General features: G+C 63.6%; 2 protein-coding genes across 4 annotated transcripts in view; both read right to left on the reverse strand.

The window, feature by feature from the left end:
• Positions 1 to 1,284: 1,284 nt before the first annotated feature.
• FASN (fatty acid synthase) lies at positions 1,285 to 20,102 on the reverse strand. The gene is made up of 42 exons (XM_036836009.1): positions 19,964 to 20,102; positions 17,878 to 18,015; positions 16,934 to 17,086; positions 15,503 to 15,676; positions 15,088 to 15,288; positions 14,851 to 14,973; positions 14,650 to 14,765; positions 14,425 to 14,559; positions 13,324 to 13,786; positions 13,051 to 13,238; positions 12,773 to 12,962; positions 12,032 to 12,126; positions 11,765 to 11,899; positions 11,457 to 11,660; positions 11,193 to 11,308; positions 10,772 to 10,944; positions 10,508 to 10,699; positions 10,346 to 10,426; positions 10,044 to 10,229; positions 9,679 to 9,858; positions 9,399 to 9,602; positions 8,457 to 8,761; positions 7,754 to 8,146; positions 7,507 to 7,671; positions 7,292 to 7,410; positions 7,047 to 7,201; positions 6,689 to 6,892; positions 6,366 to 6,516; positions 6,101 to 6,279; positions 5,896 to 6,015; positions 5,577 to 5,699; positions 5,244 to 5,467; positions 4,964 to 5,165; positions 4,677 to 4,828; positions 4,473 to 4,564; positions 4,113 to 4,264; positions 3,774 to 4,019; positions 3,343 to 3,531; positions 2,841 to 3,071; positions 2,508 to 2,728; positions 2,322 to 2,420; positions 1,285 to 2,232 (listed from the first exon to the last, which is right to left on the reverse strand). The coding sequence occupies exons 2-42, from the start codon at positions 18,002 to 18,004 to the stop codon at positions 1,843 to 1,845; spliced, it is 7,548 nt and encodes a 2,515-aa protein (XP_036691904.1). The 5' UTR covers positions 18,005 to 18,015; positions 19,964 to 20,102; the 3' UTR covers positions 1,285 to 1,842.
• A 3,951-nt stretch (positions 20,103 to 24,053) lies between these two features.
• Positions 24,054 to 25,433, reverse strand: part of CCDC57 (coiled-coil domain containing 57) — a 112,454-nt gene continuing 111,074 nt past the window's right edge. For all 3 annotated transcript variants that reach the window (XM_036838396.1, XM_036838397.1, XM_036838398.1), the window contains one exon: positions 24,054 to 24,276. In XM_036838396.1, the coding sequence (XP_036694291.1) occupies positions 24,074 to 24,276 (203 nt within the window). In that variant the 3' untranslated portion in view covers positions 24,054 to 24,073. The remainder of the gene's footprint in view (positions 24,277 to 25,433) is intronic.

The following is a 25,433-nucleotide window of genomic DNA, read 5'->3' on the forward strand; positions in this document are numbered from 1 at the left end:
CCATGCAGCATGCAGGATCTTAATTCCCTGACCGGGGATTGAACCCACACCCCCTGCAGTGGAAGCATGGAGTCCTAATCACTGGACTGCCAGGGAATTCCGATTCTTCTTCCCGATCTTTTACTTTCTGTAATTTGGAGCTCTGTTATAGGAGTATGAGTTCTCACGTCCTTTGGATTAGTTGACACTTTTATCATTATGAAATGATCCTTTATATCTAACCTATTCTTTGCTCTGAAACCTTTTTCTGATATTAACATACGTGCTCCAGAAACCTTTTCACTATATTCTGATACATGTTGTAGCATGTATCAGAACTTCATTCCTTTTTAAGGCTGAATAATATCCATTATGTGGGTAGACCACATTTGTATATTCATTCATCTGTTCACAGACTCTTGGATTATTTCCACCTTTCAGCAGTTGTAGATGAGTAACACTGCTTACTATGAGCATTGGTGTACAAGTATCTGAGTCCGTTTCCAATTCTTTTGAGTTATACCTAGGAGTGGAATTACTGGCTCACATGGTAATTCTATGTTGAACTTTCTGAGGAACATATAAGGGCCCCTGGATGTTCTGGGTTCAACACATCCTTCTAGAAGTCTAGCAGTGGGCCTGCTCCCCTGGCCCCAGATTCAGTCCTGGCCCATTGCAGGGCCCACCTCTCTCCCTGCTCCAGCTCACCTCTGCTGTTGGCCCAGAAGCTTCCAGCCCAGTGTGTCCACCTCATCCCTCGGCTTGGTGAGGTTCAGATGCTCAGGGGCCTCCCTGCCCCACTACTTCCTTCCATGCAGCCTTCATTCCTTCTGCCTAAACCTGTGTGATGGTCAGTCTTCCGCTGGACTAGGCCAGTTAAGCAAACACTCACCTAGGTGTTGCTGTGAAGGTATTTGGTCCGTGTGCTTCACGTCTATGATCAGGTGACTTCAAATAAAGTTTACTCTCAATAATGTGGGTGGGTATCCTCCACTCAGTTGAGGCCCAGGAGAGAAAACCTGAGGTTTCCCTGAGGGATATGGAAATCTGGCAAGGGTACCCTAGGGGGTACCCCACAATTAGGCCAGTGGATTATCAGACTGCATACCTGTCTCCTCCTGGTCAAGCTTCCCTGATAGAGGGGCCCCTGCCTCAAGGTGTCCAGCCTGCTTTCAGGAGCCAGGCGTTGCCCCCTCCCTCCTGCTGGGAGCAGAGGGTGGTCTCCTCCAGGCCACCAGGACTTGGCCAGGACAGCGCAGGCTCACAGGGCTGGTCAGGGAGGAGGGAAGAAAGGATGCCCAGAGGCCAGAGCGCACGTGCGGTTTAATCGTGGGGAGGCTCCAGAGTAGACAACATTTCTACCAGGTTGGTGTAAAAATGAAACAGGGTCCAGACATGGTTCTTTACACAGACAATTACAGTAAATTTCAAAATCCAAGCAGCAGTTTGAATCTTGTTTCTTGAAAAATGAACACAGACGAACAGGGTGGGTGCCCAGTGCCCGGGGCTGCTCCGCTCCACTGCCGGCATCATGGGGCCCCGGCCCGGCTCCCGCGCGCCGGCCTCGCAGGTGGACCAACCGGCGTCTCCCTGGCGACCCAATAAATAGGAGAATCCAAACGGAGAAACGACAAATGGACCCGCGTGGCAGAGCCCGCGCGATTCAGGAAGCTCGGCCTGGCTGGCGGCTCAGCTGACTCTTCACAGACCGGGCAGGTCTCCGAGTCGGCGGCGCGGGTCCCAGCCCCGCGCCCAGGGCAGCCGGGGTGGGGGGTGGGAGAGGGGAGGGCGCTGGTCCTACTGGTGGCTGCACGTGGGGTGCGGGGGCCGGCAGGGTGGGTCCCACATGCAGGACCCTCTGGCCTAGCCCTCCCGCACGCTGACACGTGGCTCGGCCAGGGAGCTGTGGATGATGCTGAGGATGGATTCCAGGCCGCTGCCCTCCAGCAGCGTGCGGTGGTCACCCTCAATGACGTGCACGGACACCTTGCCGTCGCACACCTGGGACAGGTTGTAGTCAGCGCCCAGGTCCTCGCCGTAGGTGCCGCCTGTCTTGGCGCGCAGCAGTGTCACGTTGCCATGGTAGGTGGCCTGCGGTGTGTACTTCTCGGCCGCCCGCAGCTTCTGGTAGAAGGAGCGCGCCGCGAAGCGGACGGCATGGCGGTCCAGGCCCGCATGGCTCTGTGCGATCAGCTCCACGGCGGCCGCCACACGTTCCTCCAGGCCCTCGAGGGGCAGTAGCGCCTCCAGCACCTGGAGGACAGGACAATGAGTGGCGCCAGGCACAGGAATGGGGGGCAGGGGTGTCGGGAGGCCCGGCCACGCGGTATCTGCACACTCACCCTGCCGTGCTCCGCGTCAGTGAACTGCTGTACGAAGAAGCACATGGCCTCGGCCTCGGCCTCCGCCTCGCAGCCAGGGGTCATCTTGGCGCGGTAGCTCTGCAAAGGGAGGAGGGGCTGCTGCAGTGGCGGCACAAGGGGCTGGGACTCCAGACCTGGCCCCAGGGGCGCCGTTGCCGCCCTCACCTGCGTGTAGGCCAGCACGTAGGTGTGCGAGCCATCGAACAGGAAGAGGCTATTGTTCGTGGGGCCGGCGCTCTGCTGTGCCTGCAGCTGTGAGCACATCTCGAAGGCCACGCAGGCCCCGTAGGAGTAGCCAGCGATGCGGTAGGGCCCCTCGGGCTGCACCTGCCTGATGCACTCGATGTAGTAGGTGGCCAGGCTCTGGATGCTGTCCAGGGGTGCAGCTGCAGGGACAGCACGAGGCTTAGCCCTCGTCTGGACGTGCACGTCACCCCCAACCCACTGCGGGACGGAGGAGGCCCGCTGTGGGGACGGCCCCGCAGGACCCTGACTCACCTCCCGTGCACTGCAGGCCGTAGGTGGGAATGCTGAGCTTGGCAGCCAGGCTGTGGAACACCGTGATGGAGCCCTCGATGGGGTGCACCAGGAATAGGGGCCGCTCGGAGCTCTGCACAGAGTTGAGCGGAGTCAAGGTCGGGCCCTCAGGGTTCACCAGCAGGGTGCTCAGGTTCAGCTGGGCCTGCTGCCGGGCCGGGCTGTCCTCCTTGGGTGTGGGGGCCACCAGCTCTGTGAAGAGGGGCAGATGCCAGGGAGGGCTGGGGCCACATGGGGTCCCCTGCTACAAACCCCCAGCACGCACACATATACACGCACACACCTGACTGGGGCTGCTGGTGGCTAGGGCAGGAGGTGGGTGGGGGCACTGGGCTCCCACTGAGGGTCTCTCAGGACGGGGCCAGATGGACGAGCCCTGACCTGGGGACGGTCCAGGCTGCTCACAGGCCAGCAGCACTGAGAGGACCTGTCCTGCTTCGGGGATACCCCTCTCCACACCTACCATCAGCTGTGCCAGCCTGCGAGGAAAGTTCCTGCAGCTTCCGGAGTGTGAGCTGCTGGATTTCGCGCATGGACAGCACCCGGTCATGTTCTCGCTCCAGCATCTGGCGCACCTCCACGCCCATGAGTGAATCTAGGCCCAGGTCTGCCAGTGAGCTGTCCAAGTTGACAGTGGCCAAGTCACGGATGCCTGGGGAGAGGCACTCAGTTGGCAATGGGGGATGGGCCTTGGTGGGTACTCTACCCTGGTGGCTGGGTCTTCACAAACCATCATCACTATGGTCACGGCACGCAGCACCCACCCAGCTCTGCACAGATCACCTGTGTCTCTCCCTCCATTAGCAAGCCGGCATGCCCCCTTCTGCAGCCAGGGAGACCAGACTCAGGGGAGCTGAGTGTCTGCCAGTTGGGGGGTGCAGGGTGCTCCCTCACCCAGGATGTGAGCCACAGCCTTCACCAGGTCCTGCTGGCTGCCGCCGTCACCATGGGCTGCGGCCTTCTTCTCCGCCAGCACAAAGCTGCTCAGGACGGGGTGGGGCTGGTTCAGGAAGAGGTCCAGCACCTCCATGCAAGAGATGATGCGTTGGGGCAGCGTCCCGCCAATGACTGTGTCGTTGGTACCCATGGTCTCCAGCACGACGCCCACATCGCCAATGGCGCCCCACTGCACGGCGAGGCCTGCGGGTGAGGGAGGGTGGGGGGCTGGGGTGAGAAGGGGCACAAGTGAGGGTGGCACCGCAGGAGTGGAGGAGGAGGGGCGGGCGGGCCCACCTGGGAGGCCGTCATGCCGGCGCTTCTCACATATGCGCTCCATGGCGGAGTTGGCGAACCCGTAGTTGGTCTGGCTGGCGTTGCCACGCCCGCAGCTCACCGAGGAGAAGACCACGAAGTAGTCCAGCTCGGGGCATGCCTCGCGGGTCACCCTGTGGGTTCTTGAGTCACCCCCAGCCGGCCTCCCCAGCCCACCGGCCGACATGCGCAGGATCCCTGGCTCGCCTGCCAAACCGCCTCCACTTCCCCGGACCCTTGGTTCAGACCCCGGCAGAGGCCTGTGGCCTGGTCTCTGGACAGCAGTGTGAGGGCCGTGTGGGGGAGGGCTGGGAGAAGGAGAGAGAGAAGGGAGGAGCCCACCTGTCCAAGTTCAGGGTGCCACTGTACTTGGGTTTGACGACGTCCTGGAAGAACTCAGGGGTCTGGTTCTCCAGCATGGCGTCTCTCAGGACCTGGGGTGAGGGGATCTTAGCACCTGCCTTTGCCCCAGGGCTTTGGAGGGCTTGCTCGGGGCGGGGGGCTTCCCTGGGCAGCTGGCTCCAGCCCCTTCAGAGCCGTCCTCACCATGGCCAGGTTGAAGACGCCTCCTACAGGCCCAAGCTGGGTGGCCTCAGTGATAAGGCTCCGGGCACCATCCAGCGAGTTGGCGTTGCTGGTGGACACCAGGACCTGCACACCCTGGCGTCTCCACTCACGGACCTGCCTGGCCTGGTAGCCTGCGGGACACAGATGGTGGGGATGGGCAAATCAGGGCTCTGGCCCTAAGCCCAGGTGCCCGGAGAGCAACATGAGGGGGAGCTGACTGAGGCCTCTCCCACCGCCCCACCCTCGTGCTCCCTGGGGCCGGTCACCTGTGCGGATCCCGGAGCGGGAGGTCAGCACCAGCTTCTGGGCCCCCCGCAGCATGAGCCACTGGGACAGCTCTAGGCCGAAGCCACCCAGGCCCCCTGTGATGATGTAGGTCTTGTGGGCTGGGCAGTAGGTCTTGGACAAGGCCGCCGTCAGGGTGGGCTTGGTCCCTTGCAGCACCGCCTCCTGCTCCTCCTCGCGCACCTGCAGCCCAAGCAGCATCCCTGTTCACACACTGCCGGCAGGGGCCAGAGCTGGGGGTGCCTGGGGCCCCCTACTCACCTGGAGGACCACTTTGCCGATGTGTTTGCCCTGGGCCATGTAGCGGAAGGCGTCCTCCACCTGGGTCTTGGGGAACACGGTGCGCTTGAGGGGCTGCACCACGCCGTCCCGGATGCCCGCCTGCAGCAGCGCCGACACCTCCCGCCAGGTGGCGCTGTCTTCATCAAAGATTGCGTCCAGCAGGATCCCGTGGAAAGTCACGTTCTTCAGGAAGATGGCCATGCCTGGACAGGTGGGCAGGTGGGGGCCTCACCACTCAGCTGACAGCCCACCCTGTGGACCCCCGCTCTGCCCAACAGCCCCCTGCCCACCCGGCCTGCTGCCCAGCCTCACCCAGGGGGTGGTTGTTGGAAAGGTCAAATTTGCCAATTTCCAGGAATCGACCATGCTGGGCCAGGCACCGCACGCTGGCCTGCAGCTTCTCTTCCGCCAGGGAATTCAGGACGAGGTCAACACCTTGGGGTGGGGGGGCAAGAGGGATCCTCACAGTCAAGACCACTGCCCAGCCAACGTGGCACAAGTCTGGAAGGCCAGACCCTGTCCCTGCCTGGGCCGGTGTCTCCTCCAGCTTGGCCGGAGAGGGGGGGATGGGAGGAAGAAGGGGCTGAGAATATGGGTGGATGGTGGTTGGCTAGTGATGGGAGCCACTCACCCTTCCCGGCCGTGTGCCAAAGCACGTGCTGCTCGAAGGACGTGTCCCGGGAGTTGGCAAAGCTGGCTTCGTTGAGCTGTGGGAACCTGGCCTGGAGGTATGCCCGCTTTTCAGCTGACCCTGGTGGGGAGAGACGCTGCTGGTAAGTCTGGGCGTCAGGCGTTGGAGGGGCGGTCCTGGGCTCTGGGAAGGGCTGTAGGCTTACCCACGGTGGTGAAGACGCGGCAGCCCAGGCTGAGAGCGATGGCAATGGCGGCCTGACCCACACCGCCCGAGCCCGAGTGGATGAGCACTGTCTCCCCAGGCTGCATGCGTCCGCGTACTACCAATGCGTAATAGGCTGTGGTATAGACGACAGGCACTGAAGCTGCCTCCTCCAGGGTCCTATGGGCACAGCGCAGGGGTCAGTTCTGGCCTGACCCCTGGCCACATCCATGTTGGGCCCCAGGTCACAGCCCTGACTGACTCACCAGTTGGAAGGCACGTCCCACAGGAAGTCCTGAGACACCAGAATGGAGGTGGCCAGGCCTTCGGCGGGCACCAGCCCCATCACACGCTTGCCTCTGGCATCTCGGCCGGAGAACTCCATGCCCAGCATGCAGTCTCGAGCGACCCATTTTCCTGGGGGCAGATGGCGGATGAGGCCCTTATCTCCCCAGGAGGACCCCAGTGTGTGAGCTTGGGTTCGAGGAGCCTCCCAGGTTCCTGAGCATTGCGGGGTGAGGACCCCCTCTTCCCAGGTCCTGGCCCCGAAGGTCTCTGTTCTGGTCCCCCCACTGTGTGCTGCCTGTACCTGGGATGGCATCGGGGGACAGCTTGCCCGTGGCCAGCATGATGTCTCGGAAGTTGAGGGAGGCATAATAGATGGTACAGAGCTGGACCCCAGAGCCAGTGGGCTGGGCGTGGCGCAGAGGAGAGCAGACCCAGCGGATGGAGGAGAGGTCCCCTCGGGTGAGGATGTTTACGAAGGCGTGCTCCGTCTGCTCCTCTGGCCGCTCTGTGGGTGACAGAAAGTGGAGCTGCCACAGGGTCACGTGCAGCCCTGGGCTGGGCAGGGCTTCCGGCCAGGGTCCCCCTGCCCTCTCCTTCTCAGCCCACCCAGCTGCGAGGTGAGGAGCCTGGGGGGGCAGGGTGGCACATTGGGGGCTCACCCTTTTCCAGTGGGAAGTGGCGGAACGCCCCCCAGGCCCCGTCCCGGTAGACGTTCATCACCAGGTCCCCCTGCAGCACCTTCTGCAGCTCCAAGGAGTTTGGGTCCATCTCAGGGATGGGGGATGTGCTACTGAGGTTGGACACCAGGACGCACCTATGGGCAGCCAGACAGGTGAGGGGAAGCTGTGGGGGGGGGGGCTTGGAGGGCAGGAGCAAGGGGCATGCAGCTCAGTGGGCATCTCACCGAATCTGGTGCCCGCCAGGCTCTTTTCGGAGACAGTTCACCATGCCCACGACACCTGAGGTGGTGCAGCCAACAGCCATGAGCCACACGGGCCGGGAGGAAGAGTCAGCCAGGATGTTCTGTAGAACGAGGGAGGGGTTGGCTTCTGGGGGCTCCCCAGGCCCCAGCGTTGGAGCTGCGTCAGTCAGGCCTGGCCAGGGCTGGGAGGGACTGACCTTCAGTGAGTCGACCCATCCGAAGCTGGCGTCCTCCACGGACAGGAAGACTGGGCTGTCCTGCGGGGCCGGCCGGCGGCACAGGAAGAGCACAGAGCCGTAGAAGGACCTCTTCAGGGCCACCAGGTGCAGGGATGCCCCGGTAAATAGGCTCTCCCACTCGTCCTGTGCGTTGGGGGGTCAGTGCTCGGCAGCCTCCTGGCCCCTCCCCATCCCAGCCCCTCCCCATCCCGGCCCCGCCCCACACCTGGCTCAGGAGGTGCTGCCCCTCTTGATGCGGCTCAGAGCAGGTGAGAAAGGCGACAGTCTCCCCCAGGGAGTAACCTCCGAGCAGCGTGTGCAGCAGCAGGAAGCCTCCCTCCTTCAGGGTAGCCGCCATGTTGCCGATGGCCGTGGCCGGGTCACCAAGGGTGGCCAGGGCACAGTTGCACACCAGGAGGTCAGCCCTGTCCAGGCTGCTGGGGGCCGGGTCCACAGGGTCCCACTGGCCCTGGGTCAGGTCGAGCTGCTGCAGCTTGGCTTGGGCAGCCTCCAGGGCCTGGGGGTGGCGGTCAGTGGCTATGTAGTCCAGCTGCATCAGGGGCTGGGTGTTAAGCAGCGCCGGGATGCGGGAATACAGTCGGCCGTCACCAGCCAGCACCTGGGGTGGAACAGCTTCTTGGATCAGCTGCCACGGGGCAGGGGCACCCACCCCCTCAGCTGGGCGTCTCCCAGAAAGACCCACCCACCAACTCCGCTGAGGCCACTGGCCAGCGCTGCCCTGTCCACAGCACCCGCAGAGCCCACCTCAGTCCCTTCTCTGTGCCCCTTCCCCTTCAGTGTCTGAGCGGCCTCAGCACCATCTCAAGCTGGGCAACCTCGTGTCAGAGGGGCCCCGGCCCTCCTTATGCTTGGGGCTGCCTGCGTCTGGGTCCACACGCACAGTGCTTGCCTCTGCGCTCGGCACCCACCTCCACCACCTTCATTCTGAGGCTGGCCGTGTTCTCCAGGGCAGTGTCCACGCACGCCTTGAGTGCTGGGGAGTCGAGGAGGCCGCTGAGCAGGGGGTCGTCACACAGCAGGGGCCTCTCCTGGGCCAGGACCTGGCCCAGTTCCTGCTGTAGGTTCCCATTTAGTTGCAGTTGGCAGGCGGCGGCCAGCAGCCGAGACAGGCCCTGCTGCGGGGCCTCCCTGGGAGCCTGGGCGTTGTCCAGCCCGGGCACCACCATCTTCATCCCCTGCCGGGCCACCTTTGTCTGCAGTGCCTGTGCCAGCCCTGGGGAGGAGAGAGACGGGTGCTAGGGAAGAGCCTCAGCTGGGCTGGGGTTCCTGAAGGTCCCCCAGCAACTGGTGTCTGCCTGGAGCAGGGACTCGGAGGTAAGCAGGACCCACCGCCCGGCTCTGCCCACTCACAGCAAATAGAGGGACGGAGTGGGCAGTCCAGTCCTCCAGGGCTAGAAACTGGCATCAACCATCGGGACCACTAGGTGGGTGAAGGGCTGCTCTGCCTCCCACCCAGGTGTGAGCCCCACAGAGGGGGGATCTGCAGAGGGGCGGGTTCAGTGCCTTGACAGCCCTGCTGCCCCTCCCCAGCTCCCCCCACCCATCAGCTTGGGTATGAGCCCTGTGTAGGGAGCTGTCTCATGGCATTACGCCTGTGTGGCTGGCTGGGGGCACAGATAGGAGGGAACAAATCTGTCACCTATGTGTCCTAGGCCTCCTCTGAAGACATCAGCTCTGGGCGGGGAGAGCCAGGCCTGGGGGCACTCACGAGGGGAAGGCAGATGTGGGCTCCACATGAAGGAGGGGCTGTGACGGGGCGATGAGGGGAGGTGGTGAGCTCCCCTTTGCCAGACTGGGCACAGGAACTGGGAGCTGGACCCCGGAATGAAGGGGGTGGGCGCAGGCCTCACCCCTGCACAGCTGCAGCTCCTCCTGCAGGGCCAGGCTCCCAGCCAGGCACCCGCTCTCCACGTGCGGTGTGAAGCAGAACTTTTCCAGGATGGGTGCCAGCTGCTCCTGCTGTCGCCGAGGGGCCACCGAGGCATGGAGCCTCGAGATGTGGACGCTGCCGGCCACTATGCTGTTCAGACACCTGTTCACTACCACGTCGGCCACTGCGGGGACATGCTGGGTAAGTGTGGGCAGCGCCTGGCGCAGGGACACAAGTGTGCGGGGCCAGGGCAGGGCTACCTTGTGTCTCGCCCTGCAGCGCGTACAGCTTCTGCCGGTGGGTGGTGGGGTCGATGTGGATGGCGGTGATGCGCGTGGGCAGGCGCAGGTTGCGATGGCCCGGGACCAGGAGGGACATTTGCAGCATGGTATCCAGGAAGGTCACCCAGTTGTCCTTCCACAGCAGCCGGCCTGTGTTACCTGGGGTGGAGGGACCGTCAGCTCGGCCAGGTTGGGTCTCTCCCCCATTGGGCCCTCTCCTGCATGTGGCCCCCTCACACCAACAACTGACTTCCCTTCACCCGGCTTGGGCATCTAACGCTGGGCAGCAGGAGTTAGCCCCAAAGCACGTTCCTGGGTATAAAGTGGGGGCTCCTTGCACCCACCTTCGAGGTTGGCCTCAAGGATGCCCTGGAAGTGGGGGCCGTAGTTGTAGCCCCGCAGCCGCAGCTCCTTGTACACGTCGCTCTGGCTCAGGTGGAACGCAGCAGTGGGGTCTACAGGTGTGGGGTCCGTGCCATACTGGTTGTCAAAGAGCCTGGGATCGGGGTCCTTCCACTGGTGTATCTGCCCTGTGGGCAGGGGTGGCAGAAGGGCCTGAGGGCAGGGCCGGGCTGAGCTGGCAGCCAGGGTCCACCCAGAGACCCCCACCAGGGACTCTGCAGCCTGGGCGGGTGCCCCTGCTCACCGCTCACGATCAGGTTGCCGCTCTCAGACACCTCGAAGGTGCACGAAGCCTCCAGAAGCCGCACTTCCAGGGCCACGGTCCCTGCAGGCAGCAGGGTCAGAGGTCAGCAGCAGGGGTCAGCAGGCAGCACTCCCGCCCCGCATCCTGAGCCGCCTGCCTCACCTGTCTTGGGCAGGATGGTGGCCTGGTGTAGCGTCACGTCCTCGAACACCACAGGCACCTGCTCCATGTTTTGGTCCAGGGCTCGTGCCAGCGTCTTCCAGACCAGGAATAGGTAGCCAGTGGCGGGGAAGATTACGCGGCCGTCGATGCAGTGATCCAACAGGTAGTGGTCAGGGGTCTCAGGGCTGGCATCTGTGGGGCATGGGCCTTAGTGCCAGCGACCAGGAGGAAGGAGCGGCCCTCGCCTGCCCGCATCTCACTCACCGATCTTATAAACAGTGACAGAGGAGCAGCTGGAGCCGCTGGGGAAGTCCTCCACGGCAGGCACATCCCAAGTCTGGCTGTGGTCCCACTTGATGTGGGGGGAAATGAGGGGGGTCCCCCGGGGAGCCGGGAACTCCACGGGTGGGAATAGACCGTTGGGGTTGATGTCAATGCTGGAGGGTGGAGAGGGGAGATGTGAGGAGCACACTTGTCCCCGGGACCACCCTGCTATACCCCCTGCCGACCCACTGCCAACCATTCTCCCCTAAGAGCCCAAGGATGACCGAGACAGGGTGGCGTGGGGGCTGCAGCGAGGGTGTGACGGTGGCCCAGCACCCACAGGCCCACTTCCTGGGGACGATCTCAAGGCCAGCCTGTGGCTGAGGCGCTCCCAGGGGTCAAGCAGGGAGAGGGGACACACCCCATCAGGTGGAGCCTGCCCACGTTGCCAAGGAAGAACTCCAGGTTGTCCCTGTGGTCCTTCTTCATCAGCGGGACGACGGTGCAGCTGGACTTGAGGCCTCTCTTCAGGATAGCCTGCGAGGCAGAGACAGGCTGGGCCTCCCTCTGACTAGCTCTCACCCACCCCCACAAGGCCACACAGAGCCCGGCCAGCCTGCCTCCCTGCCATGCCCCCGACCGCCATCCCTCCCGGACCTGACCATCCTGCCCCACCAGCGCGCACCTGCAGCAGGGCATGGGGGGCGATCTCCAGCACCACGGCGTGCTCAGGCACATGCCTCAGTGCCTCTTGGAATAGCACGGGGCTCACCAAGTTGTTAACGTTGTACTCAGCTGAGAACGTGCGAGCCAGGCGGCCCTGCCACTGGCCCTCGGGGATGGAGGTACTGAGCCAGCACGCGGAGCGGGGCCGTGGCTCCCGGATCACCTGCGCATACGGCCAGGCTGGGTCGGCGTGAGGGAGCTTGGGCCCGCCTGCCCGCCTGTCCTCCGGGAGGCCCCCGCCAGGCAGCCCATGGGGCAGCAACCCACCTTCTTGAGGGCCTGCAGCAGCGCAGGGGCGATGGAGTCCATGAAGTAGGAGTGGAACGCTATGCCACCTGTCCGCACCTCCTTGGCAAACACACCCTCCTGCTTCAGCTGCTGCACGAACTCGGACATTGCGGCCTGGGGTGGGGGCGGGGAGGGGGCAGGGGCGCTGGACGAGCAGTCCTAGGCCTGTGCCCGGCTCCCCATGCAGAGCTCACCCTGAGGGATAGGAGGGGACTTGGGGATGAGGCCTCGCCTCCCAGGGCCCACCTGAGGTCCGGAGATGGTCACAGAGTCCTCGGAGTTGTGGCAGGCAGGCACGATACCAGGGGGGCAGCGCCGCTTACACTCTTCCCAGGACAAGCCTGAGGGCAGAGACAGCCTCAGAAGGTGGCCACAGGGAGCCGGCACCCTCACTCGGCCCCTCCCCAGGGGGAGGAAGACGCTGCCGGGGTGGCCCTAACGACAGAGAGTGGCACCTTTACGAGGCGCTTTCACCCCTGCCGTGTCTGATCTCAGGCAGAGGTGTCGTTAATGCTACCCCACAGGCGGGAGCCAGTTTCAGCTCAGTACTGACGCCAAAGGCTCCTACGTCTGACCAACCACAGAGGACCTTGGCCTCACTCTCCTGCCAGTCCCTCAGGCTTTCTTGGGTGTCCTCCCATCCCCAGCCCTGTCTGCCCGAAGTGCGAACAGGCCCACTCCTTCCCCTGCAGCCCCCTAGGGGTTTAGCTCAGGCTCATGGGAAAACCAGGCTGGCCTCTACTGATGCCCATGGGCAAGTGTGCCGAGCACCAAGGCCATCAGGCTCGGGGAGGCCATACAGGGCACACTGGAACAGGCTGGCAGGGTTGCTCTCACCCTGAAGTGAGGAGGACGGCGGCTGGCGAGTCCCCCAGACCTTGCCTCTGCCCAGCACCAATGTCGAAGGTGCCAGCGTAGACGTCCCCTCCCACGGAGACCCTCAGGCCCAGGGTGGAGTGGGGTGGGGGAGCACAGGGCAACACCTACCCACAGCTGCCATGGCCCCGGGCGGGATGTTGGCCTCCTTGATGCACTGGGCCCTCCAGTAGGCAGCGAGGACAGCCTCCTCCTGAGAGAGGCAGCCGTCGGCGTAGCCGCAGGCCACCTCGCCCAGGGAGTGCCCAATGATGCCGTCAGGCCGCAGGCCCATGGAGGTCAGCAGGTCTATGAGGGCAATCTGGGGGAACAGGGTACGTCACGCCAGTCCCAGGGACGCCAGGCTGACCGCCCTGCCGGCCCGCTCACCCCAGACCCCAGGGGTGCACCTGGATGGCAGTGAGGCTCACGAAGGACTGGACGGTGTCATCAAAGGTGGCCTCATCTGTGCTCAGCAACAGGTCCGACACCTGCAGTCCCAAAGGCTTCACGGCCTCGTCTGAGCGCAGGATGGAGTCGCGGAAGCTGTCCAGGCGCATGAGGCTCAGCCCCATCCCGCGCCACTGTGCGCCCATCCCTGTCCCAGTGAGAGGCGTCAGGGCAGGGCTGCACGGCCCTGCCCCCACTGCCCTCGGGGACAACCTGGGGAGCCGGGGGCTCACCGGAGCAGATGAACCAGAGTGGGCGCTTGCCAGCCGGCACCTGATGCACCTCCTGGTCGCCGCCCTGGCCGCCCAGCACAGCGTAGCCACGAAAGGGCATGGTGGCCATGGGGGTGGCCGCGATGTCGTTGAGCATGCTCACGAAGGCCAGGTCCTGGCTGTGCTGGAGGCCCTGCTCCAGCAGGCCCTGCACAGCCTCAAGGGTGCGCCCGCTGGCCCGCAGCAGACGGGGCAGGGCAGAGTGCGGGGCAGGCGGCGGGGGCAGCTGGGAGTTGGGCCGGAGGATGACATGCACGTTGGAGCCGCCGAAGCCGAAGGAGTTGATGCCCACATTGCCCCCGAGAACGGGCAAAGGCCGGTCCACTACCTGCAGCTGCCCATCTTGCAGTGCTGGGATCTGGGGGTTCGGGCTGTGGAAGTGCAGGTTGGGGGCCCAGACCCCGTGCTCCAGGGACAGCAGCACCTATGGGTGCCTAATGGTCAGTGGGGTGGCCAGCCCCGGGCTCCCTGCCCTGCTGGTCAGGGTGGGCTTCAGGTACTTCCCTTCCTGAGGACACTCTGAGGCCACCTGCCCACTGCAACAGACTTCCTTCCCCCAAGCCTTGCCCAGCCCCAGTGCAGTGGTCTGGTGACCAAGCCGCAGGCCCCTTCCCCTCTCGGCCTTGGGCCTCACCTAGGGCCCCTGCCACCTCCAGACTAACGGCCGTGGATCTAGACACAAAGGTCCCTCAGCCAGACCCCACCCCAGGTCCCGATCTAAGAGCTGTGGACAGGTGGCTACAGTGACCCAGGGAGCCTGAGTAGTGGTGACCGGGATGCTCTGGGTTACCAGTTGGTCAGCAGGCCATGGGGAAGGGCAGCCCCGGAGAGGTGGGGCCGCCCCGCTGCTTCCGCACCCTCTGGCTTGGTCTCTTGTGGAGCAGTACTGGGCAAAACGTCTGGCCCGGTGAACTAGGGCAGGGAATGGCTACATGCTGGCACCCTGCTCTCTGGGTCTCAGTGGCCCACACTCCACAGCACAGCCTGTGGGGATCCTCCCCCGACCGGGCAGCAGGAAGCTGAGGAGGCAGGGGCAGGATGGCCCCAGACCCGCCCGCCTACCTTGACCAGTGCTGCAAGCCCCGAGGCGGGCTCCGCGTGCCCCATGTTTGACTTGGTGGACCCGATCAGCAGGGGGTCCTGGCGGGTGGCACACAGGGCCCGCGTGATGCTGTTCAGCTCCTGGGGGTCGCCCACCTGTGGGGGACTCAGGGACGTCAGGACTCCACCCCGGCGCCTCTCTGGCGTGGGGTGTGGGGTGTGCACAGGGCCAGGCAGGGCTCTCACCTTGGTGCCAGTGCCATGGGCTTCGATATACTCCAGGGACTCAGGGGTCAGCCCGGCCGACTCGTACAGGGAGCGGATGAGCTGCTCCTGCACCTCTCCGGAGGGGAAGGTGACTCCTGTGGGCGGGGCCAGGCCTCAGCACACCACCAATCACCTAACCGTCTGCAGCCCCACCCTCACCCTGCCCGGGCCCGCTCCCACCTTGCTCTTTGAAGCCGTCAGTGTTGGTGCCAGCATTGAGGATGGTGGCATACACCCGTCGGGCCAGGGACTTCTTGGTCAGCAAGACAGCCACCACAGCCTCTGCACGGCAGTAGCCGTCCCCTGGGGGCAGAGGGCACCTCAGGCCTAGGAGCTCAGGGCAGAGCTCAGGGGCTGGTGTAGGGTGAAACGGGGGCTGGGGGTGCTATCCTGTGCTCCCACGCCCTCCGCCCTCACCTGCTGCATCAAAGGACTTGCAGGAGCCCTCAGGGCTGAGCATGCCCAACTTCATGAACTGCACCGAGGTGTTGGGCTTCAGCAGGATGTTGATGCCCCCCACAACGGCCGCGGGGCACTCTCCACTGCGGATGGCCTGGTAGGCGCTCTGCAGGGCCAGCAGGCTGGAGGAGCAGGCTGTGTCCAGGGCAACGCTGGGCCCTGCAGGCAAGGGCATAGTGCAGCTGTGGGACTCCCCCAACCTTGGGGCCCTGGCAGCTTTAGCAGGTGCCCTCCATGTGGAGCCTATGACACCGGGACCTCGCCCCTGCAGGCCTTCCTCAGAGAGGGGAGGTCAGAGTCTGGAAGGTCTCAGTTGCCGTCCGGCCCCACCCTGCCCCAGTCTGAGGCCCAGAGGAGCTGTGTGTGCACCCACCTTTGAAGTCGAAGAAAAAGGACAGGCGGTTGGCCATCATGGCGCGCTGGCAGCCCACCATACTGTAGCCCATGAGGGTCTCAGGGTCTCGACTCAGAGCCTCTGAGGCCTCAGAGCTGCTCACACCCACCCAGACACCGGTGTTCGTCCCACGAAGGGAAGCTGGGTTGATGCCTGTAGGAGACAGAGGTCAGCCCTAGCTGCTGTGACGCGCCCAGCCCACCACCCAGCTCTGGGAGGTGAGGCCTCGTCTCTCAGCCTCTCTGGCTTGGGTGAGAGGAGGCTCCATCTCAGCCTGACCCTGGAGGGGACGAGGTGGGCCAGGGAAAAGAGCAGAGCCACAGTGGGGCGGCCAGCCCAGGTAGGGCTGAGAACGGATAACCAGGTCCCAAGGAACCGAGGCCCAGGCACGGGCGGGGTGCCAGGTGGGGCTCCAGGCTCTGGGTCAGGCAGCGGCCAGAGACAGCTGGAGGTGGGGACAGAGGGCAGCATTGTCCCTAGGCTACTCCCCTGGCCCCTGGTGCTGCTGGCGGGGTCTGGTGAGCCCTGAGGGCAGCCTGCCCTGGGCGGGCCAAGATAAGAAGACAGAGAGAGACAAAGGCCGAGTGTTCAGGCTTGGGAAGGAGGGAGGGACACTGGCCAGCCCCTGGGGAGCAGCATCCAAGGTCTCCCGGTGGGGCCTGGGCAGTGGAAAGGCCTCCACTTTCCCCTACCAGGGTCCTCTCACCTCCCCTCCACTCCACCCCAGGCAGCACGTGTCCATGACCCCGTCACGCTCAGTGTCAACCCCAGAGACTACTTAGCATCTGCTGCAGGACGAGAGACTGCAAGGTCAGGATACCCACCCTGTGGACCACAGGTGGGAGCAGGCAGGCCCCAGGTTCCCCCTCAGAGCTGAGTTCTCACCACTTACCTACTGAGGGGCCTCAACCACATGGCAGCCTCCCCTCTCCCACCTGGCAGGACTTCTATGTCCCTGGTGTCCCTGGGACAAGTCCGTGCCCCGGGACAAGGGGCAGCTGGCCTCGAGGCACTTGTCCAAGGCCAGACACAACCCGGCGGAGGACAGTGTGGAGGGCAAGAGTCCTGGGGCCAAATCTCACCTCCTACTCTGCCTGGCACCCTGCCCTCGCCCCCAAGATCAGCCATGCAATGGGGAGTGAGGTAACTGGGGCATTAGGACAAGCCTGGGACACCTCTGGTGTGCACTTGTGAAACGTGACCTGCCCAAGGCAAATGCCTCCCCAGCCCATCGGCCCCAGACCAGGACTCCGCTCCCTCCTCAACAGCTTCTATGTTTTGGATGTTTTGTTATGAACACGTGCTGCTCTTAGAACCAAAATGGAGAAACGCTTTCAAGAGGGGCAGCGGGAACCCCAGGGATGGGCCCTCAGAAGTCCCAGGTTGGCTGTCAGCCTCCTGATGACCCACCTCCGTCCACAATGGCCTCATAGGTGACCTCCAGAAGCAAGCGCAGCTGGGGATCCATTGTGTTCGCCTGCTTGGGGTGGACCCCAAAGAAGGAGGCGTCAAACCGGGACAGGTCCTTCAGCTTGCCTAACCGCCGGGGCAGGCCATACAGTCCCGTGGAACACGCGCAGATGGAGGGGCCAGCCACAGACCCTCACAGCCCCGAGTGACTGACAGTGGCGTCCCTGCGGCAACAGGGAGCCAAGGCTCCCCGGGATGGGTGGGCCCACTTCTGAGAGGGGGCCCTAGGGGCAGCCTCATGGGTGGTGCCCCAGAGCACAGCACTGGGGGGGGAGTGCCCCCTCCTCCTACCCACCACTGTCCTGTCCCGGCTGGAGACCCCCTGCCTGGTCTGCCACTGGCCCCAGAGGCTGAGGCCAGGCCAGGCTCCGCCACACTGACTCACATCCCGTAGATCAGGTAGAGCCGCTCTGCAGAAGAACCTACTGGGCGTGAGGGAGTCAAACCAGCTTCCTGGGAGAGCCTGATGTCTTATCTGACAGTTTGGGACACGTGGGCCAGCAGTGGCTGGCCAGGCTCTGCAGGGACCAGGTGGTGGGCAGTGGGGCCGGAGGTGCTCACCCACCTGGCCTGGCCCTGGATCTGCCCCCTAGCAGCTTACCTAGCTCATCTGTGAAGTGGACAAAGACCATGCTCAGGGCCAGCCCTCAGTCTCCTGCGGACTGGAGTTCAGTCCCTAGCCCACCGGCCAGAGGCCCCAGTTTCTCTCTCGCCCTGAGCCTTCTCCTGGCACCATCTCGCAGGAAGAGCCCGCAGCGTGGCCTCACCTTGGGTGACCGTTGGCTCTGCAGGTGGGACGGGAGCTCAGGCCAGAGCGGGCCTGTCCTGGTAGCTTGGAGACTGTGTACCCAGCGGCAGCGAGAGGAGAACCCAGGCCCACTTACCTGCCTTCCACCGCCTGTCATCATCCGTCACCATGTCCACACCGCCGATGAGATTGGCCCAGAACTCCTCCAAGTTCTCCGACTCAGGCAGCTTCCCGGACATGCCAGCGATCACCACCTCCTCCATGGCTGCTCTCTCTGCAGGGAGGGTGGTGTGAGGGTCCGGACACTGGTCAACCTCAGCTCCCACATTCCCAGTCTGCAGCCTCACTGGAGGCCCAGCTGCTCCCCCGGCCCCAGCTTCCTGACCCCCCTCCTCCATCTGGCTCACCCAAGGGTCTGAGAGCAGCAGCTCAGAAAGCCCCACAACAAAGATCCACATGGCCAGCTCCTGCGCTGTGTGCCAGCCGGGACGGATGCCCTGGGTGAAGTATGTGTACGGTGGTTGGGAGGCGGGGAGTTCACTCTGGTCCAGCCTGCCTGCACCTCTCACTGGGAGTGTTGGGCTCTCTGGGCATTGGCCCTGGCCTGGGATGACCCCAAAACGGCCCTGCTGCAACTCCCTGCTGCAGTGGTCCCAGGAGGGGGCCTCACAGTGGGAGGCAGGCAGGGCCAGCCCAGAGAAGGGCCCAAACCCTTCCTAGGAAGGGGCTGCCTGGCCGTCAGCCTATTAACAGCTGGCTAAGGGAATTTAGCAGGTGAAGGAGAAAGGGCAAACATGGGGGTGAGAAGGGGCGCCCACGCTGACTGGCCAACTCTGCACTCAGCACCCCACACTGTCCTCCATGCTGGGGCCAACGGCTCGGGCACTGAGAGTGCCAAGGCCTGATGGGGCTCTGGGGCAAAATTGGTCCTTGCCCCACAGTGGACAGACCCAGCCTGTATGGCCGCTCCAGTGAGCTCCGACCTGGAGAACTACTCCTGGTCAGGTGCCAGGCAAGTGCTACCCAGACCCACACACCTGCACAGGCTGAGGCCTCAGAGTCCTGCTTGCCAACCTCCAGGCAGCCTGCCTGCCTACCCAGACCCAGGTCCCCAAGGCGCCAACGAGGGAGCCTAGGCTACCCTGAGACTGTGGGTCCAGGATGGAGGCTCCTGTACAGCCCCTGAGGAAAGGGGCAAGGCCAGGGTTGATCCTGCACACTTCCGCCAAGGCTCCAGGGCCTCATGGCGCTAATGACCGCTGGACTCGCCAACCAGCGGCCCTCCAGCGTCTCTCTGAGCAAGGGAAAGCACAAGCAAGTGGAGAGAGCGTCTTCCTTGGGTGCCCTGATCGCCCTGCTGTCCCGGCAGAGAGGGAGCCCCCTCCCCCAGCGCCAAATAAAGAGCCCTTTGCCGGCCCAGAGGCACCAGCTCCCGGGCGCCTGCTTCTCCAGAAAGCGCCCGCTCTGTTCTCCCCCTACTTGCTATTCACGCGGAGTCCGGCGGGACGAGGCAAGGGGGTGGAGACCCCTGCAGAGCGCACGGCCTCGCATGCGCCGCCGCGAGGCTGTACGGGGCAGGAGCCGCTCTCCCCCCAGAACTTCGGGGGCACCAAACGGAGCCCACGTGGTGGGGAAGCCGTCCTTATCCGGCCCCGCGCTTCCTCCACCCACCACCCTCCTTTCTTCTTAGGCCCTCCGGTCGGCTGAGATTCGGCTATCCCGCACCCGGAGGTGGGGGGACGCCGCGGATGGAGGGGCTCGGCGGCCTGGCCCGAAACGAGGCCCTTGTGGGCGGCCGGAGCTGGGCGCACAACGGGAGGCTGGGGGCTCCTACAGGCCCTCGAGGGTCCGCAGCCGCCCGGCCCAGCCCAAGACCAAAATGGCTGTTCGCGGCTCTCTTGGGCGTCCGCCCCTCGCCATCCGCCCACCTGCCCCGCCGGGCCTGGGGCATGCCGCGAGGGCCTTTCGCCGCCCGGCCTCGGGCGCCCCGTGGGGCTCGAATATCCAGACCGGGGGCTCGGACCCCGAGACCAGGGCAGGCTGTGCGGGGCGACCCCTCACCACTGGCGCGCCAGACGACGCGCGCCCAAGGCCGGAAGATGAGGGCCGGCGGCGCCCCCTCGAGCCTGACCGCACCACCCACGCCCCGGCCCCTGCCCGGCCCCAGGACTCCGGTCCCCGGCAACCAACTCCCGACCCCGGCCCGGCCTGGCCGCTCGTACCTGGTCTGGGCGCGGGCGGTGGCGTGGGCGGCGGAGGGAGAGCGAGGATGGAGCGCGCGGCGGAGTGGAGGCCGGGCCGCTTCCGTCTCTCTGGCTCCCTCTAGGCCCGCGCCGGCGCTATTTAACCGCTGCCGTCCCCGCGCGGACACGCCACATGGGCTGACAGCTTGGCTGCGCCGCCCAGGCCAATGAGCGTCAGGGCTGCGCCCCGGGACCAGGCGCGCCGCCGCCAGTGGGGTGATGCCGCGCGCCGCCGCCGGACGCCGGGACTCTGCGCGGGGGCGCGCCAGGGGGGCGCCGGGCTGGGGACCCCGGGACTCTGGGGGCGCCGGGGCGGGGCGCAGCGTCACCCCCGCCCCACGACTTCCCTTCTGCGCCCCACGCCTCCCGGGGCCGCCCCCACCCCCGGGGCCTCGGGGGCCACGTGTGCACGGCGCGCAGTGGAAACGGGACGGGGCTTGCTTGGGTCACTCCGGGGGTTATACTGGGGCCACACTGGGGGCCGGACGGACCCCCGGGCCTAAGGACTGAAGGGCCGGCGTCCGGGCCGAGCAAAGCCGGGCCGGGGGCGTGGCTCGCTCTGCAGCCGCAGCCAATCGGGGGCCGGGGGCGTGCGCGCTGGACCAATGGCGGCGCGCGAGTGGGCGTTGCTAGGCGATAGGGTGATGGGCCGGGCGGCCTCTGGTGCTGCGCGGGCCGCAGCGGGCGAGGGCGGTCGTTGACCCGGCCGAGGGCGCCCGCGCGGGGTTACTGCCGGTCACCGCAGCGCAGCGCGGCTGGTCCTCCCTGCCTCGCCTCCCAAATTCACAAGGCGGGCGCGGGAACCGGGGGGACGCCCCCGAGGCCGGGCGGGGGCTCCCCGCAGCCGGCTGCGGGGACGGGGCGCGGCCATCTGGCGAGCGGGCTCTGTACGGACACCTCTTGGTGTGATTTGAACAAAGGATTCTCCCTGGGCAGAGGCACTCGCGCGCGCACGTGGCCATTCTCACCCGCGGGCGCGCACACGCACCGGCGGAACTCTGCGTCTCCGCTCACCGGCGCGCCCTCCTTTGTAATTCCCCTGCTCAAATGTTTACCGAATTTACAAAAATCCCTTGACTTCCAGACCAAAAAGAAACAGACATCCCGTCTTGGGGTCAAGTGAGAGTCCAGGAAGACGGCCCTCCCGGCCTGGTGGCCACGCCCTGCACCGCCCTGGCTACCTTCTGGGGCCACAGACAGACCCTTGTGAGGCCAGAGGAGCCCTGGCAGTTCCCTGGGGCTAGTGCCCCGCAGCCTCATTGTCTTGAAATCAAACGATGCTGCGCTCCTCGCCTGGCTCCTTGGCAACCCCTCTTGCCTTGCCCTCGGAAGCTCAGGGGCTGTCAGTGGAGTGTGGCACTGTCCGCGGATGTTCAGGAACAACACAGAACGGGACTGGCACGTCAAACCAGACAACATGGCTTCACGTGGCCACACGCCGCCCCTCCCCCACCCCGACACACACACAGTGCTCCCTAGGCCCCCAGGTAGTCCCAGGGCAGCTCCATACTCCCTGCTCTATTCTTCCCCTTGGCTTCATCATTGGGGGCTTCTGGTTCGCACACTGTGGAATAAAGGGCAGGACAGGAAAAGGGGAGAGAGGGCCCCGAGATCCCACAGCTGAATTGCTGTCCCGAACAACCTTTCTGTGGGATTTTCTTTTCCTTCCTACTTAAGAGCTTTTCAGACACCTGGTAACCTGGACCAGGAGAGGCTGGACCGTGCTGCACAAACACCCTCAAACCTTGGTGTCTTTTTTTTTAAAGACCACGTCTTATTTATTTAAAAATATTTATTTATTTAGGCTGCGCCGGGTTTCAGTTGTGGCACTCGGAATCTTTGTTGTGGCATGCGGGATCGGCATGCAGGATCTAGTCCCCCCACCAGGGATCAAACCCAGGCCCCCTGCATTGGGAGCATGGAGTCTTACCCACTAGACCACCAGGGAAGTCCCCAACTCCTGGTGTCTTAAGCTTTCCTAGGCTCACTTCCTGCTGGTCAGTGGGGCTCTGCTTACTGCAGCCTGCCAGGACCCCAGGTGATGGGACGATTACAGGCTGGGTGGCTGGGATTGAGACCCTGGTTTGCACCACAGAGGGCTGGAGACTCATGGGCTCTGAAGTGCTTCTAGGGAAAGCAACAGGGCATCTCTCCTCACTTTTTCATCTAAAGGAAGTCATGGCAACACCTCACTTAAAGGGCCACATGCCAAACACAGCAGAGCACACAGACCCCTGCCACCCGGCAGCAAAGCTGTTCCCAGCGTGCTCCTTCCTGGCACATCAGAAGTGACCTGCCATTGCCTCCGCAGCTCCCCAAGCACTGTGCCCAGGATGAGCAGTGCATCTGTGGTTAGGACATCAATATGCCTGTGTAAATTTTGATCTTCCCTCATTCCACAGAGATCAAAGCCTGAAAACCTGATAAACAAGATGACATTCATGAAAGGTACACTTTCAAAGGGACCCGTGGGGGCTCTGCCCCCAGGGAGGCAGGCTGGGCCACCCAAGCTCGCTGGAGATCCTCGTGGGGAGGGGCTGCCCACCTCTGCACCCAGCCGGAGTGCAGACCGGCAGGCCACACGCCTCGAAGGGCTGCCCTCTGCTCCTTCTTGGCGGGGGGACAGCTGTGAGTGAGGCAACGTTCTCCTCTTCCACAGAAACGTGCCCCCTCGGGAGGGCCGCCAATTGGCCACAAGCACACTGGCTGCCTGTCTTGTTCCAGGCCCCGTAAGTCCGGACCAGGCCCCAAGTGATGAGCCTGAGGACCCTGTGGGCCGCTTTGGGTCCCCACCCCCGCAAACAGCACCCCCCACCCCCTTCGGGAGGAGAGGCCAGCGACAGACGTGCCCTGCAGGGCAGGCAGCCAGCGCTCAGGGCTGGGAGTGAGCTCTGCGCAGACCTACTGCGTGCCCGGTAGCTCCCCACAGCTTCTCTGTTGCTCCCTGTCTGATTTCAGCCCAAGTGGGAGGCCTGAGGCTGGCAAGGGGGCCAGGAGGCCTCTCCAGGGGCCTGGGCTGCCGGAACGACTGACCGTGTGAGCAGATGTGTGGCATTTGCAGAGTGCCGCCACGGTGCCAGGCCTGGCTCTAGGCGAAGCTTCCCGGGCACACACCCTCCTCACGCCTGGCCCCTACACGGGGGCTGCGAGACCCCCGTCCTGACACAGAGGTGGTGCAGCTGGGCCAAGAGCAAAAGTCCAGGATCATCAACCTGCAGCTGCTGGGCTGGAAGTAAGAATGCAGCTCTTGCCCCTCTGTCAGGCCTCCCTTGGGCACTGCGAAGAGGAGGGCGCCTGTGCAGCTCTGAACGCCTGAGCCACGTCCCACCCCATGAATTGGGAGCCCCTTCTGTAGATGGCTGGGCTTTTCTGCCCATCTGCAGAGTTCCCTCCGTCCCCACGTGGACCAGGGAGGCTCAGCCCTGGTCGTAGAGTGAACCCTGAAACCCACATGTTTGTAGCAGGGTCTGTGGAGAGTTAAATACACAATTTTACGCTACGAGATTTCCTGCTCACTTGTGTGTGACATCTGTAGTTCAGGACTGTAACTGGCTCTCTATTTTACACTAAAATATAAACGGAGTAGCATGTGTAATGATGCCAAAAGCACTCACAGTCGAACCTTTGAATCACAAGAAACCTGGCCACGAGAGCCACACATGCAAAGCCCAGGAAATCTTTTACTGTCCTTCCCAAGTTAAAAGAACAATTCGGGGCTCTGCGATCAGTCCATGAGGTGCCTTAGCAGCACTGGGGAGGCTGCTCTTCAGTTCACTGTTCCCACCCATGCGCGTGCGCACACACCCACACACACATGCACACACACACACACATACCCCTGATATGGAGATAAAGCCACCAAGGAGGAGGAGGGGGAAGAGACCGAGAGATGGATTGGAAGGGAGGAGGAAGGGGAAAAGGGGAGGGGGGAAGGGGAAGAGGAGGAAGGAGGGGATGAGAAAGAAGGGGGGAGGGGGAGGGAGGAGTGGATGAGAAGAAGGGGAGGGGAGGGGGGAAGGGAGGGTGGGAGGAGGGAGGGAGGGGGAGGGGTGGGGAGGAGGAGGGGCGGGGAGGGGTGGTTCGAGGAGGTCAGTCCTTGGAGTTGTAGTTACGAATCTTGGGGGGCCGCTGGCAGCCTTTAGGTTTTGCAGGATGAGCCCTGGGGTGTCTGGCAGGCTTGCCCCTTGCTTGGGCTTTCATCTTCATCCCTTCGACGGCAAAGGCCGCCCATGGCGCCACGGGGCTTCCCTTGGGGTGTTGGAGGCTGTAGGCTGCTGGAGGTGCTGGGTGCTCTAGCAGGTGAAGAGAAAAGAGAAAGGAGGGTGCATCATCATGGGGCAGGAAGGGGCAGGACGCGGTGCGTACAGAGAGCTGGGTTCACTGAGTGCAAGTGGCTGAGCTGCTCGCCAGCAGGAACCAGAGACCCCATGCCTTCCCTGGTTCCTTGCGTGGGCCCATGCAGGCCAGTGTCCTGCTGGGGCAACAGCTGTACCTGGGGGTCCTGGCCCTGGTGTCCCCGCACAGAAGGTCTGTGTGGGCACGTGCTCTCCAGATGCTCTGCAGGGCCTGGGCCTGCTCCTCCACTGGGCACTCAGGACATTTGGCCCTGAAAACGACATCTCCTGTCGTGCTCATTTTGCAATAGGTCCCACAGAGGTACCAAGGTTAATGGTTGACTCATGACACTTCCCAGGCATTTCCCAGGCTGTCAACCACCCCCTGCCCTCTGGCCATGCTTGCCGGGCATCTCCAACTGCCCAGCAGCCCTGACACGTGTGGCCAGGCACAGGCCAAGGACCCGGGAGCTGCACCACATGTCACAGGTATGGGCCAATGCTCCAGGGCAGCCCTTCCAAAATACTGGCAACAACTGTCTTTGCACTAGAGCACCATAGGTGATTTTTTTTAAAGTTCTTTGAGTTCTTCTCTATTTTCCTAGTTTTTAGAACTAAGAATGTATTTCTTTTTTAAAAGTACCAAGAAGACGTACAAGAATGTACTGTACAACATGGGGAATAGAGACAATGTTTTGTAATAACTGTAAATGGAGTGTAACTCTTTAAAAACTGTATAAAAAATAAAAAATAAAAATAAATAAAAAGCAATTGTGAGATGCAAGCTCAGGGGCGGCTCTCCTTCCTGGGCTGGCCTAGCAGGCAGGGCCGGGGTCTGGAGCTCCAGGAGGGTCTGCACTAAAAGACAATGCTGGGACTTCCCTGGCGGTCCAGTGGTTAAGACTCCATGCTTCCAGTGCAGGGGGCACAGGTGCTATCCCTGGTTGGGAACTAAGATCCCACATACCACGTGATGCGGCCAAAAAAATAAATAAAATAAAATAAAAGAGAATGCTGCCTCAGGGTGTAAAGACATGGTAGGTGGGGCCTGGCCAACTGGCACTGGCATCTCACACGTGTGACACACACTGCAGTGATGCACACCGTCTACCCAG

The sequence above is a fragment of the Balaenoptera musculus genome, chromosome 20 (genome assembly GCF_009873245.2).
Source record: "Balaenoptera musculus isolate JJ_BM4_2016_0621 chromosome 20, mBalMus1.pri.v3, whole genome shotgun sequence".
Classification (NCBI taxonomy): Eukaryota; Metazoa; Chordata; class Mammalia; order Artiodactyla; family Balaenopteridae; genus Balaenoptera; species Balaenoptera musculus.

What these genes read in the sequence shown, in the direction of transcription:
- FASN (XM_036836009.1), bottom strand. Translation starts at nt 18,004, where the DNA reads ATGGAGGAGGTGGTGATCGCTGGCATGTCCGGGAAGCTGCCTGAGTCG. An exon ending in GGAGCTGCAGCTGTGCAGGG is followed by an intron (nt 8,762 to 9,398) that starts GTGAGGCCTGCG and finishes TCTCCTCCCCAG; the next exon opens with GGCTGGCACAGGCACTGCAG. An exon ending in CGGCCTGCAGTGCACGGGAG is followed by an intron (nt 2,729 to 2,840) that starts GTGAGTCAGGGT and finishes CTGTCCCTGCAG; the next exon opens with CTGCACCCCTGGACAGCATC.